Source organism: Musca domestica, unplaced genomic scaffold (assembly GCF_030504385.1).
Source record: "Musca domestica strain aabys unplaced genomic scaffold, Musca_domestica.polishedcontigs.V.1.1 33, whole genome shotgun sequence".
NCBI classification, from domain to species: Eukaryota; Metazoa; Arthropoda; class Insecta; order Diptera; family Muscidae; genus Musca; species Musca domestica.
Genome location: NW_026712312.1, coordinates 1 through 15,384, shown reverse-complemented (window position 1 = coordinate 15,384; position 15,384 = coordinate 1). Strand labels below are relative to the sequence as shown.

The window sequence follows — 15,384 nt, the reverse complement described above, 5'->3', positions numbered from 1 at the left end:
CCAGTGGACCATCTACATGAGGAGGCGAAAGTCCTTCCCTTACGTCAGCATAATCATATGCTTTCGTTGCAGTACCTGCTTGGGTGTTACCGTGAGAGCCATCCCAACCATCACATGGTGGATAACTCTCCCCCACCCAGGCGTGTCAGGAAGGACATACATGATCTAGAGAGGGAGGTCCAGCGCTACAAGAGAGAGCCTCTAGATCAAGAAGCCTATCAGGCAGGTCTGAGTGGCATTCACACCGATGCAGTCGCGGATGCTATTAGCAGTTACAAAGTGAATGCCGTCCTCGGAGTCCACCCCCCATCCATTGCAGCCGAAGAACGTCAGCTGCCTAGACAAACCAGGGTAGTTTTGGCGCAATTACGTTCAGGATGGTGTAGTCGCCTCAATTCGTATTGGGCACGAATTGATGAAGATGTGCGTGACGCCTGCCCGGCGTGTGATACAGGCCCGCACAATACGCTACACCTTTTTAATTGCTCAGTCAAACCTACCCAACTCACTCCAGAGGATCTCTGGCTACAGCCTGTTAAAGTAGCCGAATTTCTAAACCTGGAGCTGGAACCAGATTAGCAGAACACAAACACACACATGTACTACTGCTACAACAACAACAACTGATAATGTTTAATGGTTTTTTATTTTATTTTTAAATTAAAAAAGAAAGAAAAAATATATTTCCATACAAAACAAAAGACTTAAGCAACAAACGTTTTATCCATCTGTCATTTAAAATTGTTTCTTTTCAAAACTAAATTCTAATACTTAATGCTTACACCATCACTTTGCCAGCTCACACACACACACACACCTGACCTACATATTCTTAAAACTATTTACATGTTTAGGTAATTATAGCAAAACCAAAAAATCGCAAGGTATTAAAAGTATTTCATTCGAATGGCCATAAAATGGTTTCCTTGTTATTGCCAATGTTAGAGCATGTGAAGTGGTCAATACAACATTCATTCAATCGTTCAACTGCGAACATGCAATCAATGATATTTCTGTTTAAAATGCAATCAAATATTGTTAATAATAAATGAAAAAAAAAATGTATTAAATATTTGCAGTTTATGCATGCAAAATGTATTGAGCCAAAAACGAAACGAAAGACTTAAGACACAAACGCAAAGTGCAATGGCCAGCAGACGGCAATGCAAACTCGCAATGATGTTTGCATTATGGACTAATGTTTGCTATTTTGAAATTACATTTACAGACAACAAAAACAACAACAACAATAATGTTAGTAATGCCACAGCAAAAAATATTGATTTGATTTACCATAAATGTTATATTTGTCCCATGAAATTAAGGAAAAGCAAATTTATATTTTTGATGTTATTTTTTATCCACAACAACAATTGATGGCTTATGTTAACAAATATGGTTTATTATAGCCGAACGTTTACATTACATTTTCATAAACCGAAAAATCAAAATGTAAACAAACAATGTTTGTGCAATTTTTTGAACAGGTATATTTTCAATATTTTTTGGGGCCATAATCGGAAAAGCTCAATCTTTAGAGTCATGCAAAATTAAAAACAACATAGTAGACAATGTCCTGGAAAAGTAGTATGACAAAAGCATGTTCATAATGGTATTGGGAATACCCTACATTATTAGGAAGTATGTCACTGTAGAAGTTAAAAAAATACTTCTGCCTATGGAAGACCTTCCTGAAATATTCTGTCTCTAGAAGAACTGTAAAGTCATGAGTCCAAAGATTATCTAAAATCATACAAACAATCTTCTTAATATAACATATCTCCAAAGAGGATTCACTCTATTGAAGACCTAACAGACTTACTGCTTATAGTAGGCCTTAAGAGGGTCTCTGTTATTGGAGCGCCTTAAATTATACCCTGCTTGTAGAAGACCTTAAAATTAGTTTCTTCTATGGAAGATGTGAAAAGATATGGGGAGACAGAAAACCAAACAAGTAAAAATGCTGTAAGTTCGTTCGGGCCGGACTTTGAATACCCTCTATCATTTGGTACAAATTTAACAATTTTCAAAAAAATAAAATCCGTTAAAAATTCTGTTAATATCTTGAAAATACCTAATGTAGCCGATATCAGAATCTATACGACGACGTGGACCTGCATAGGCAACTTTTGTCACAAGCTATTACAATATTCAAATGCAAAACTTGAAAGAAAAAAATCTGTTTATAATGTAGCTAAAATCATCAAAATACCGAATATAGGGAGGTACCGTGGTGGTTATAAAACGTGAATCTGCACAGACAATTTTCTGTCATAGGCTGTAATATCCATTATGAACTTCAAATGCGAAATTTGAGACAATTCCGGTAAATAATGTCGCTAAAATTATTAAAATACCGAATATCGGGGGGTACCGTTATATGCGGGCTATACGAAGGCGTGGACCTACACAGACAATTTTCTGTCATAGGCTGTAGCATTCATTACGAACTTCAAATACATAATTTGAAACACTTCCTGTAAATAATGTCGCTAAAATCATCAAAATACTGAATGTCGGGGAGTACCGTTATATAGGGGCTATACGAAGACGTGCACCTGCACAGAAAGTTTTCTCTCTTAGGCTATAGTATTCATTACGAACTTCAAATACCAAATTTAAAATAGTTCCGGAAAATAATGTCGCTAAAATCATCAAAATACCGAATATCGGGGGGTACCGTTACATGGGGCGATATTATGCTGTAATATCTATAACAAACTTTAAGTACCAAATTTGAAACATTCCGGTAAATAATGTCGCTAAAATCATCAAAATACCGAATATCGGGACGTACCGTTATGTGTATCGTTATACGAAGACGTGAACCTACGTGGCCCATTTTCTTTCTTAAGCCGTAGCATGTATTAGGAACTTTAAATATTAATTCTGAAACAATTCCGGTAAAAAATGTCGCATCAAAATACCGCATATCGGGAGGTACCGTTATATGGGGGCTATACGAAGACGTGGACCTACATGGCCCATTTTCAATACCAGAATCCTGCAGATATAGTACACATTTGAGTAAAATCTTATCAACCTACTTCATTTCGTTCGGAAGCTAGAGTGATTTCCACAGACGAACAAACGGACGGACATTGATAATCGACATAGAATTTTATGCTGATCAAGAATATATATTCTTTGTGGGGTCTAAAATGTATATTTCGGGGTGTTACAAACGGAATGACAAGCTTAATATATGGTGGAGGGTCATAAAAAAGGTCATCTGTCTAAGCATCAGGAAGGTTCTGAAAATGAAAGACCTAAAAATGTCTTCTGTCTACAAAAATTTGGAAAATTGTGTTCTGTCTTCAGAATACCACAGAGCAATATTCGGGCAGCGTGTTACGGTTTTATTGGCCGTTTGAAGGTCATAATTCGTGCCAAAAGTGCCCAATTCGAACAAATCTAAACGTATTCTAAAATTTGATGTCACTTCCGACATTTTTTGCTTTCATCCAATAAAATTTACAACAAAATGTAAAAATTATGGCTTTTGACTTTGTTGCAGTTTTTTTTATCTCATCCTGTACACGGCCTGTTAAACCTATTGTGTCCATAGACGTATTGTGCACAGTCCTCCATCTATAGAAGACTTGTGAAAGGTCTTCCATTTATAAATGGCCTTAGAATTTCATCTCTCAAGAGAATAAGAAAAATAAGGTAAGAAAGGCCTTACCTACCCTCTGAAGAATAATTAAATTTTTTACTATTCAAAGGAGCTCCTAAAAGACTTCTCTCACAAATAGAGCTAGAATGTATTCTCTTTGAAGAACATTTCATAGATAAAGATCTTCTCTCTTACTAATCATTCGAAAGTCTTCTATCTCAAGAGGAAGAGGAGGATAAGTTGATCTCTTAAAAAGAGAAAAGTCTTCTGGGTTAAGTGAAAGATAGCGTTTTTTTTTCTAAAAAATTAGGAAGTTTCATTTAAAGAAGTTCTCAGAAATTCTTCTTTCGAAAAAACAAAAAAAAAAAAAAATACTTCGAAGGTCTTATCTTCCAGGAGATATTTTGTCTTTTTTAAAATATACGGATATTTCGCGTTGGTCTCCTAAAAAGAGAAAACTCTTCTAGGTTAAGTGAAAAATAGAGTTTTTTCTAAAAAATTAGGAGGTTTTCTTTAAAGAAGTTCTCATCGATTCTTCTTTAGAAAAAAAAAATACTTCGAAGGTCTTACATTCAAGGAGATATTTTCCATTTTTTTTTAAATATACCGATATTTCGCTCTTTTTCAAAACCACCTCTCTTTAGGAGATAACAACGTAGGATAATAGAGTGGAGCCAATGCAAGTTGCAAACTACAAATTTTATTCCCCAAACCAATCCAACTATCCAACTTGTCCCAAGGAGTGTATGATTTGCTCTTACATGCATCATACAAGCAACACCAGATAAGCCATCCACAGACAGTCGTTCAAAACATGTCTTGTATTGTGTGTATGTGTATGTTTTGTAAAATTGGTAACAAATTGTAAAAACAAAATTGAATCTTTGAATAATTATCTCAAAACAACGGCACAACAATGAACGGTTCAAGATCTCGTATTTATTTTCCCCAATTTCAATTGCAAAGCCATAAACAATGGCAGAGCATCGGCTAATAAAATGCCAGCAAAACGTTTAAACGGTTTTCACGAAATGAGTTTGGTTTGAAGTGATTTGTTTTTGTTTTCTTTTTTTATGAGAAATAGACCCGTCAAAAGAAAAGTTGGAGGAAAAAAATCAAACGGAAAATATCGTTGCAGCTTGCATTGTGTTGACTTTAGACTTCAGTTTTTAAAACCAGATTAAACGCATGCGCGGTGTGCACATTTAGGAATGCCTTGGCATAAAGTTGTTTAATTTCAAGTGAAAGGTTTTATCGCTAACGCAGCGGGATTTCAAAACAACAATAAAAGTTTTTCCCGAAAAAACTACAGAAATAATTGTTTGTTTTTTTTATTGGAAATTAGAAGAGTGAAATTTTTAAATGAGAGGAGTTGGATGTTGGTTATGGAGCATGTGCAGCCATCAGGTACATATACAATTTAAGTGGTTTTTATACCCTACACCACAAGATGGCCAGGGTATTATGTCTTTGTGCATTTGTTTGTAACAGGTAAAAGGAAACGAGATAGACCCATATTTTCTTTTGATGATCTGCATAGAATCACATTCTGAGTCGATTTATGCGTCCGTTCGTCCGTCTGTCCCTCTGTCCATGTATTTTTGTAAACAAAGTACAGTTCGCATTTATTACCCGATCCAGATGAAATTTTGCACAAATCATTTGTGTGGCCCAAGAACGAACCCTATTGAAACTGGAGAAATTCGGTCAAAATTTCGATATACCTACCATATATATCTTCGTCCGATTTGCCTTTTATTGTGCACCAAATGTGTAATATCCTCCCGAATAGTATGGAATTTTGCACATACGACCAAATTAGGCCTGAAAATAAGTACGCCAAATTTGGTGAAGATCGGTTCAGATATAGCTATAGATCCCATATATATTGTTCATCCGATTTGTTATTTTTGTCCTCCGCAGCCGTAATATGCACTCTGTAAAACAATATTTGGGGAAACATATCAAATACAGCTCAGAAATACCTTTGCTAAATATTATCGAGATCGGTTCGGATTTGGATATATCTCCCAAATATAACTTCGTCCGATTTACGTTTTATTGTGCACCAAACGTCTAATATTTGCCCAACTGGCATGAAATTTGGCACTTACGACGGAATTGAGTCTAGAAGCTAGTATGTCAAATTTGGTGAAGATCGGTTCAGATATAGCTATAGCTCCAATATATATTGTTTATCCGATTTGTTATTTTAGTCCTCCGCAGCAGTAATATGCACTCTGTAACAACAATATTTGGGAAAATATATCAACTACAGCTCAGAAATACATTTGCCAAATTTCTTTGAGATCGGTTTAGATTTGGCTATATCTCTCATGTATAACTTCGTCCGATTTACCATATATTGTGAACCAAACGTCCAATATTTGTCCAAATGGGATGGAATTTGGCATTTACGACCGAATTGAGTCTAGAAGCTAGTATGTCAAATTTGGTGAAGATTGGTTCAGATATAGCTATATCTCCCATATATACTGTTCATCCGATTTGTTATATTTATTACCCACAGCCGTAATATGCACTCCGTAACAACGATATTCAGGGAAATATATGAAATACAGCTCAGAAATACATTTGCCAAATTTCTTTGAGATTGGTTCAGATTTGGATATAGCTCCCATATATATTTCAAATGGGCAATACTAGTCCGAATTTAAAAGATACAAATGCTTGGGGATATTTTGTCTTTTGAACTTTAAATTATAATTATAATCATAGCGTGTATGATTGAATTCTCCCATAAAAACTCTAATTGTTATGTGGAGCTCTACTAAATTGGCAAAGTGGTGTATTTTATCTTAAAGTCTGCCCCGCCCGACTTTAAGACTTCCTTCACTGGTTTATTAAAAAAAAAATAATTATAAGAGTTTTAATGGTTGATATCAGATTTTTAGATTTCGATTTTAATTTTAAGAACTGTTTATGTATTTTTTCCATCCTTTACTTGTAACTTTAATTCTTGTTAACAACATTTTTAAAATCCTCACGCACATGAGTCTCCATCATGTATGACCAGACCTCCATACTATTTTTGTTAAGAAAAACACCAACTTTCATATGCAAATCCCTCTTAACAAATTTGTCCCCATGTCACACGGGCCCATTTATCATCAACAGACAATGGCGACTTGTTTGTTGTTCAATAATAATCACGTACTTAGACGTTACTACAGAATTGTAAAAATATTTACCAACAAATGACAGTTGTTTTTTTTTCTCTCTCTCTTCTATAATCCTCAAATAAATGGCCATAGAAGTGGAAAGTCTTAAGTTTAAAAAAAAGAAAGAAGAAAAAACACAAATAAATATTTAAAAGTTCCGATTGTGTGTTAGAAATGGCAAAAAAGTCTCACAGAGATTTGAGAGGATAGTATAAGGCCAAATATGACCATACAGAATAGGTGGTATATGAACTGAACAGTTGTGGCCTTAAAAAAATTATTCGGTAATGGGTGAAAGAGTGAAGAGTCTAAATCTTCTGTAACGGCAGGAATTCCTTTATATTAAAAACACATTTAAAGGTTAAAGCCATACTCTGTGTAAGTTTGCTCAAAAATCTCCAACAAGGCATCATTTTTGAAAGATGTCGTCAAAACAAAAATTATTCATCATCAAATTTCACTATAAGACGCTAAAGAAAAGAAGTCTCTAGATCGCTTATATATCAAGAAATTATTAGCATCAACGTTACCAAAAAAAACAACGAAGAAACCATTTACTTATTTTTTGATTCATTTTTTTTTTGGACTTTTTTCGAGTTGACGCCCGAAAGTAACATTAAACTTCAATTTAGACAAAAAGTGACAATGGAAGAAATATTCAGCGCAACATTTCACTATAAATATCAGAATAAAATATATAGCTAGGTATAATAGTTTTTTTAAAATACTTACATGCAAAATTATTGTACTACAAGTGAAAATAATGTATTTACGGTTTATACTGCTAATTAAACATGTTTCTGTTCTGAATCAAAATCTCCATTTATACTTCACTTTCCGGGCAAAGTTTCAAGGGGGAAAATATTCTTCATCAAATTTCAGTATGAGTCACCAAAGAAAATAAATCTCTGTATCCATTATATATCTAGAAAATATTAGCAAAAATGTTGCCAAAAAAAAAAGAAGATATTTATTTATTGCTTCTTAGCCTAATTTCGAGTTGACGCAAGACAGTAACTTGGAACTTCATTTTAGGCAAAAAGTGTTAAAGGAAGAAATATTCAGAACAAAATTTCACTATATATCTCAGAATAAATCATATTTCTAAGCTTACTAGATTTTAAGAAAATTGAATTCATTAATTCGAATATTAAAAGCGAAAATTATTTGTTTACGTTTTTTACTGCTAATTAAATATGTTTCCGTTCTGAGTCAAAATCTCCATTAATACTTCACTTTTTGCGGAAAGTCTCAAAGGAAGAAATATTCTTGATCGAATTTCAGTATGAGTCACAAAAGAAAAGAAATCTCTGCATCCATTATATATCTATAAAATATTAGCATCAATGTTGCCCAAAAAAAAAACACGAGAAAATATTTACTCATTGATTCTCACCCTATTTCCGAGTTGACGCAAGAAAGTAGCTTGGAACTTTACTTTAGGCAAAAAGTGCTAAAGGAAGAAATAATCAGCACAAAATTTCGCTATATAGCTCAGAAAAAATCATACATCTAGGCTTAATAGATTTTAAGAAAATTGAATTCAACTATTCGTGTATAAAAGTGAAAATTATGTCTTTACATTTTTTGCTGGTAATTTAACACGTTTCCATTCGGAGTCAAAATCTCCATTAATACTTCACTTTTTGCGGAAAGTCTCAAAGGAAGAAATATTCTTGATCGAATTTCAGTATGAGCCACCAAAGGAAAGAAATCTCTGTATCCAGTATATATCAGGAAAAAGATTGCCTCAATGTTGTCAAAAAAAAATCCGATTTTTTTTTTTTTTTTTTTTTTTTTTTGATCAATTTTTTTGTCATTTTTTGAGTTGATGCAAGAATGTGACATAAAACTTCACTTTAGGCAACAAGTATCAAAGGAGGATATATTCTACATGAAATTTCACTATATATCTCAGAATAAACCATATATCTAGGCACAATAGTCTTTGGTGAAAATTGCATCCAAAATGTATGTACTAAAAGCGAAAATTATGTATTTACTTTTCTACTGCTAATTTTACATGTTTCCGTTCTGTCTCAAAATCTCCATTAATACTTCACTTTTCGGGCATAGTGTCAAAGAAAGAAATATTCTAGATCAAATTTCATTGGAAGTCTCTGAACAAGAGAGATTTGAATACTCAATAGTTACCATTAAAATAATATCATCAAATGAGCTTTTTTAATTTTTTTTATTATTGTTGGTAAAATTAGCTAGAAATTTTCTTATAATCTCTCAATAAACACCCAGTCTGGCTTGTGAAAAATCCAAGAGGATTTTATAGTATTTGTTGTACAGATCAAAACACCAAAAATGTACTTAGGTCATTTTTTTTTAAGGTTTTTATATAGCCAATAGCTTGATATACAAAGGGGCTCTAAGATTTTGAGATATATTTCGTTACATTTCATATCGAGTGTTTGTAGGCAGTTTTGGATTATTTCAAGAATCATTGATTTGAAAAAGGGTCATATCCGATTTTACATATTTTTTGTAAGATTTTACAAAATTTTCTTTTTCTGTGCCGTTTAAAGGGAGTTTGTAACCATATTTTGAAAAAGGACCTTTAAAACTCATTTGGCGACCAGGTTTGCCTTTTATTGTGCACCAAACGTGTAATATCAGCCCGAATAGTATGGAATTGTGCACATACAACCAAATTAGGTCTGAAAATAAGTACGCCAAATTTGATCGAAATCGGTTCAGATATAGCTTTAGCTCCTATATATATTTTTCATCCGATTTGTTATTTTTGTCCTCCGCAACCGTAATATGCACTCTGTAACAACAATATTTGGGGAAATATATCAAATACAGCTCAGAAATACATTTGCTAAATTTTATCGAGATCGGTTCAGATTTAGATATAGCTCCCATATATAACTTCATCCGATTTACTTTGTTTTGTGCACCAAACGTCTAATATTTTTCCAAATGGGATGAAATTTGGCACTTACGACCGAATTGAGTCTAGAAGCTAGTATGTAAAATTTGGTGAAGATCGGTCCAGATATAGCTATAGCTCCCATATATATTGTTCATCCGATTTGTTATATTTGTTACCCAATTTTGAAAAAGGACCATATTTTGAAAAAGGACCTTTAAGACTCATTTGGTGGCCAGTTAGGAATTGAAATCTTTTACCAAAACCGTCTTCGTATTGTTTTCAGTAAAATTGCCAAAGACGCCACATAACTCAAATGCAAGGTTTCTTTGGAATCTAATTCCGAAAATTTAACAAAAAAAAAAAAAAATGTAGAAGAAGGGGGATCTTGTCCTCTATTTAGGTTATTTTACGATATAAACTTTCGAAATATGTGTCTTCTATTTTTAGCTCTGGTTTCATAAACTGCTGGATTTTTCCAGTAATTATTAAAAATTTTTGTCTCACAGTATCATTTGTTAAAATATAAGTGTCAATTTCGGATCATTTGTTAAAATATAAGTGTCAATTTCGGATTTGTAGGTTTACCACACAAATTCCATTATTCTTAGGTAGGCGTATTAAATCGAACACATAAAGCAATTTAATTTATTAGCAATTACAGAAAATCTAATTATATTTTTTCCTCCCCCTCTAAACACCCTCCCACACTTCCCTTTACAACTTTTTCACAAGATAGAAACTAAAAACCTCCAACCATCCTAGTCCTACCTCCTAAATCTCCCATGCAAATTTATGTCTTGCCATGACTTGCGAAAAATGGCCAGCAAATATAGAAATCGTTGAAAGGCAAATAAATAAAAGAGAACAGCAGGTGGTCTGCAATTCTGGCATAAACAAATTAAAATGAGTTTTTTTTTCCTGAAAAAAAAAAAATCTTTCAAATGCACCTTGCACCAAACAGGCATACAACTAATGCTATTTGTCTTAGACATCACGCAACAAATACTAGAGAAAATGGCCTGTCACTTGAGAAGAACAACAATAAGAACAACAAAAAGACATCTGAAAGAAAGCCAACAATCATTAGATTACTAAAAACTAGATAAAACTGTCTACACTTTAGAAGAAACACATCATTCAAGTCATCAAAAGTTTAAACTTTGCCCCCCCCCCCCCCTCCATTCCATTCGAGCTCACACTACTTGAAACCGGAGAAGAAGAAAAAAACAGAAATCTCTTGGCCATAATGGACACTTGATTATGTTGAGAAGATAAACAGCCGAATACAAATGGAAGCGGGCGATGGCATGAATGGCATGGATGGTGGGTTGCCTGGTTGGATGACCAATGGATCCTTTTGCATATTTCATACAATGTTATTTGTTGATTTTGTTCTTCTTCAGCCTCTTCGTTGAGAGGCACTTTAAATCTCTGTTTATCATTTGGTGATAGGGGGGAGAGTGGAAAAAGGGGAGGAGGGTTCTCTTTCTTATCTTCATTGTTCTCATTCGTGTTTTTTCTGTTATTTTCTTTGCAGATATTGATGAATGTGCCGGTGGCCCTTGTGAACATGGCGGCACTTGTATAGATCTAATCGGTGGTTTCCGTTGCGAATGTCCACCCCAGTGGACAGGCGATGTATGTCAAACGGATGTAAATGAATGCGAAATACCATATCCACCACAGCCCACTTCAACATCAGCTTCGTTAGCATTGATTGCTGCCGCAGCATCTTCAACGTCAAGCGGTGTGGCAAATGTTACGGCCGCCACCACCACCACCACCATTGGTGCCTGTGTAAATGCCCGCCAATGCATTAATCTGCCCGGTTCATTCAAATGCATTTGCCTCGATGGCTGGGGTGGTCCAACGTGTGCACAAAATTTCGATGATTGCGTGGGTCAGTGTCAAAACGGTGCTACATGCATGGATTTGGTAAATGATTACCATTGCGCATGCGCAACGGGTTTTACAGGTGAGTTGGAATAAAGGAATATATTTTTATACCCTCCACCATAGTATGGAGGATATATTAAATTTGTCATTCTGTTTGTAAAACATTTTAGACACCACAAAGTATATATATATTCTGGATCAGCATAAAATTCTATAACGATTTAGGGATGTCTGTCCGTCTGTGGAACTCACTCTAGCTTCCGAACAAATTGAAGTAGATTGACAAAATTTTGCTCAAATGTATACTATGTCTGCAGGACTTTTGGCATTGAAAATGGGTCATGTAGGTCCACGTTTTGGTATAGCCCCCATATAACGGTACCTCCCGATATCCGTCTGTGGAAAACACTCTAGCTTCCGAACGAATTGAAGTAGATCGACAAAATTTCGCTCGAATGTGTATTATGTCTGCAGGACTTTTGGCATTGAAAATGGGTCATGTAGGTCCACGTTTTGGTATATCCCCCATATAACGGTACCTCCTGATATTCGGTATTTTGATGATTTTGGCGACATTATTCACCGGAATTCACAGCCTAAGACAGAAAATTGTCTTTGCAAGTCCACGTCTTCGTATAGCTCCCATATAACGGTACCTCCCGATATTCGGTATTTTGATGATTTTGGCGATATTATTTACTGGAATTGTTTCAAATTTGTTATTATAAGTTCGTAACGGATACTACAGCCTATGACGAAAAATTGTCTGTACAGGTCCACGTCTTCGTATAGCCCCCATATAACGGTACCCCACGATATTCGGTATTTTCATGATTTTAGCGACATTATTTACCGGAATTGTTTCAATTTTGGCATTTGAAGTTCGTAATAGATACTTCGGCTAAAGACAGAAAATGGGCCATGTAGGTCCACGTCTTCGTATAGCTCCCATATAACGGTACCTTCCGATATTCGGTATTTTGATGATTTTAGCGACATTATTAACCGGAATTGTTTCAAATTTGGTATTCTTAATGGATACTACAACCTATGCCAGCAAATTGTCTGTGCAGGTCCACTTTTTATAATTCACATGCTACCTCCTATTTTTTGATGATTTTAGCTACCTTATAAACAGATTTTATTCAAGTTTCGCATTTGAATATTGTATTAGCTTGTGACAAAGTTGCATGGGCAAGGCCACGTCGTCGTATGGACCCTGATATACGGCTGCATTCGGTGTTTTTAAGATTTTAACAGAATTTTTAGTCTTTTTTTTATTTTATTTTATTTTTTATTTTATTTTTTTTTTTTTTTTTTTGAAAATTGCCAAATTTGTATCAAATGGAGAAGGTATTCAAAGTTCGGCCGGCCGAACTTACAGCTTTTTTACTTTGTTCTATAGAAGACCGAATGGTTTTCTCTAAAAGAAGACTAAATGGTCTTCTCTATAGGAAGACCTAATGGTCTTCTCTGACGGAAGACCAACATTATGTCTTCTACTACAGAAGACCAACAATTGGTCTACTTTCATAGAACACCAACAATTGGTCTTCTTCTATAGAAGATAAACAATTGGTCTTCTTCTTATAGAAGAGCAATTGTTGGTCTTTTTCTATGGAAGACCAAAAATTATTCTTCTATATAGAAGACCAACAACTGGTCTTCTACAATAGAAGACCAAATGATCTTCTTCTTCAATAGAAAACCAAATTGTCTTCTTCCATAGAAGAGCAAATTGTCCTCTTCCATAGAGAGAGGCCTTCTTCTGTAGAAAGCCACCAATGATGACAATTTAAAAATATTTTGAGATTTTCAACTAATTTTTTATATTTTTCCTTCTCTCTCTTCCCCTCCCCCTCTCTCTTCAACAGGTCGTCATTGTGAAATCGATATCGACGAGTGTGCCAATTCGCCGTGTCGCAACGGTGGCGAGTGTGTCGATATGATTGGTAAATTTAATTGCATTTGTCCGCTGGGATATTCCGGGCCATTGTGTGAGGTAAGTGTGTGTGTGTGTGTTTCATTTATTTTTTTAACATAAGACTACATTTAAGCATTGCGACAATTTGTTTTTCTAGCTGTTTCATTGATTTTGTTTTGTATAAATAGACTTGTATCGCGAAATTCGATCGCGACTAGTTCGCTTTAATTTATTGTCAAATGTGCATTTAGTAATAGAAATTCCTTTGCGATTTATTTGAAATGTTTCATTTGACTTGGTTTACAAAAAAAACAAAAGACTTAAGAAACGAACGCGTTTCTCTCATTGACAGACAAGCGTAAAACACTTGTTAATTACTTTAATTACATCATTTCATGATTTTAATTGCAGTATTTAGCTCATTAGTATTCTCAGGACCATGCATTGACAATAAAATATAATTAACGCAATAATATATTTTGGTTTTTCTTATGAAATCTGCTGGGATTTGAGCAATTTAGTGGAGTTCGTATAAAAACCAACTGGAGTAACTCAAGAATGTCTACCAGTGACATAAGGTCTCGAAACATTGTACTCATATGAACAGTGGTCATTTAGCAGAGATTTCAAAGTGTTTCATAATAGTAGGTCTCTTTTATATTGTAATTTTAGGTAGGATTGAATTGAAATATATAAAATTCGGCGTTTTTTTAATTTTCTCTTTATTCCTATTCAAATATCCAATTTTAGTCAGAGAACTAACATATTCGACAAAAATATTCCTCGCATTTGAATCTGCAATATTGCCTAATATACTATATTCCTAAAATCAACATGTTCCAAGGAATCTTTATCCGAAAATGTCCAAAAGTGTGAGAATTTGCCCCCACCTATTTTCTCCCTATTCCGATTCAAATCTCTAATTCTATTCCGTCCGTCCGTCTGTCCATGTATTTTTGTGAACCAAGTACAGTTCGCATTTATTACCCGAACCACATGAAATTTTGCACAAATCATTTGTATGGCCCAAGGACGAAACCTATTGAAATTGGAGATAATCGGTCAAAATTAAGATATAGCTCTCATATATATCTTCGTCCGATTTGCCTATTATTGTGCACCAAACGTGTAATATATGGAATTTTGCACATACAATCAAATTAGGCCTAAAAAGAAGTATGCCAAATTTGATCGAAATCGGTTCAGATATAGCTATAGCTCCCACATATATCTTCGTCCGATTTGTTATATTTTTGTTACCCACAGCCGTAATATGCACTCCGTAACAACGATATTCAGGGAAATATATGAAATACAACTCAGAAATATCTGTGCCAAATTTTTTTCAATATCGGTTCAGATTTGGATATATCTCCCATGTATATCAAATGGTCCGAATTTAAAAGATACAAATTCTTCGGCATATTTAGTATTTTGAACTTTAAATTATAATTATAATCATGGCGTGTATGATTGAATTCTTCCATAAAAACTTTTATTTGTTATGTGGAGCTCTACTAAATTAGCAAAGTGGTGTAGGGTATCATAAAGTCGACCCCACCCGACTTTAAGACTTTCTTTACTGGTTTTTATTAATTTTAATCAAATAATTAATTGTTTGTTTCTTTTTTTACTTCCAGACGGCCAATGATTATTGTTCGCCTTCACCCTGCCTTGTGGGTCACTGCATAAATACTGCTGGCAGCTATTATTGTCACTGTCCCCCAGGCCGAACGGGAAAACATTGTGAGCAAATGTTGCCTCACTACAATCAGTCGCTTTGTAATGGTAAGTCTCACTGTTTGCTTTCATTAATAAAATTTATTAAAATAAAATTAATGTAAAAAAAATAAAAAATTATAATTAATTACAATAT

At 34.3% G+C, this 15,384-nt stretch overlaps 1 protein-coding gene across 1 annotated transcript in view; it reads left to right on the top strand.

The window, feature by feature from the left end:
• The window catches only part of LOC101898336 (protein serrate), a gene marked incomplete at its 3' end in the record, with an annotated part of 79,295 nt that extends 63,999 nt beyond the window's left edge, over nt 1–15,296 (top strand). The window contains exons 9-11 of the mRNA XM_059125516.1: nt 11,226–11,663; nt 13,459–13,586; nt 15,149–15,296. Coding sequence (XP_058981499.1) covers nt 11,226–11,663; nt 13,459–13,586; nt 15,149–15,296 — 714 coding nt within the window. The remainder of the gene's footprint in view (nt 1–11,225; nt 11,664–13,458; nt 13,587–15,148) is intronic.
• Nucleotides 15,297–15,384: the final 88 nt, after the last annotated feature.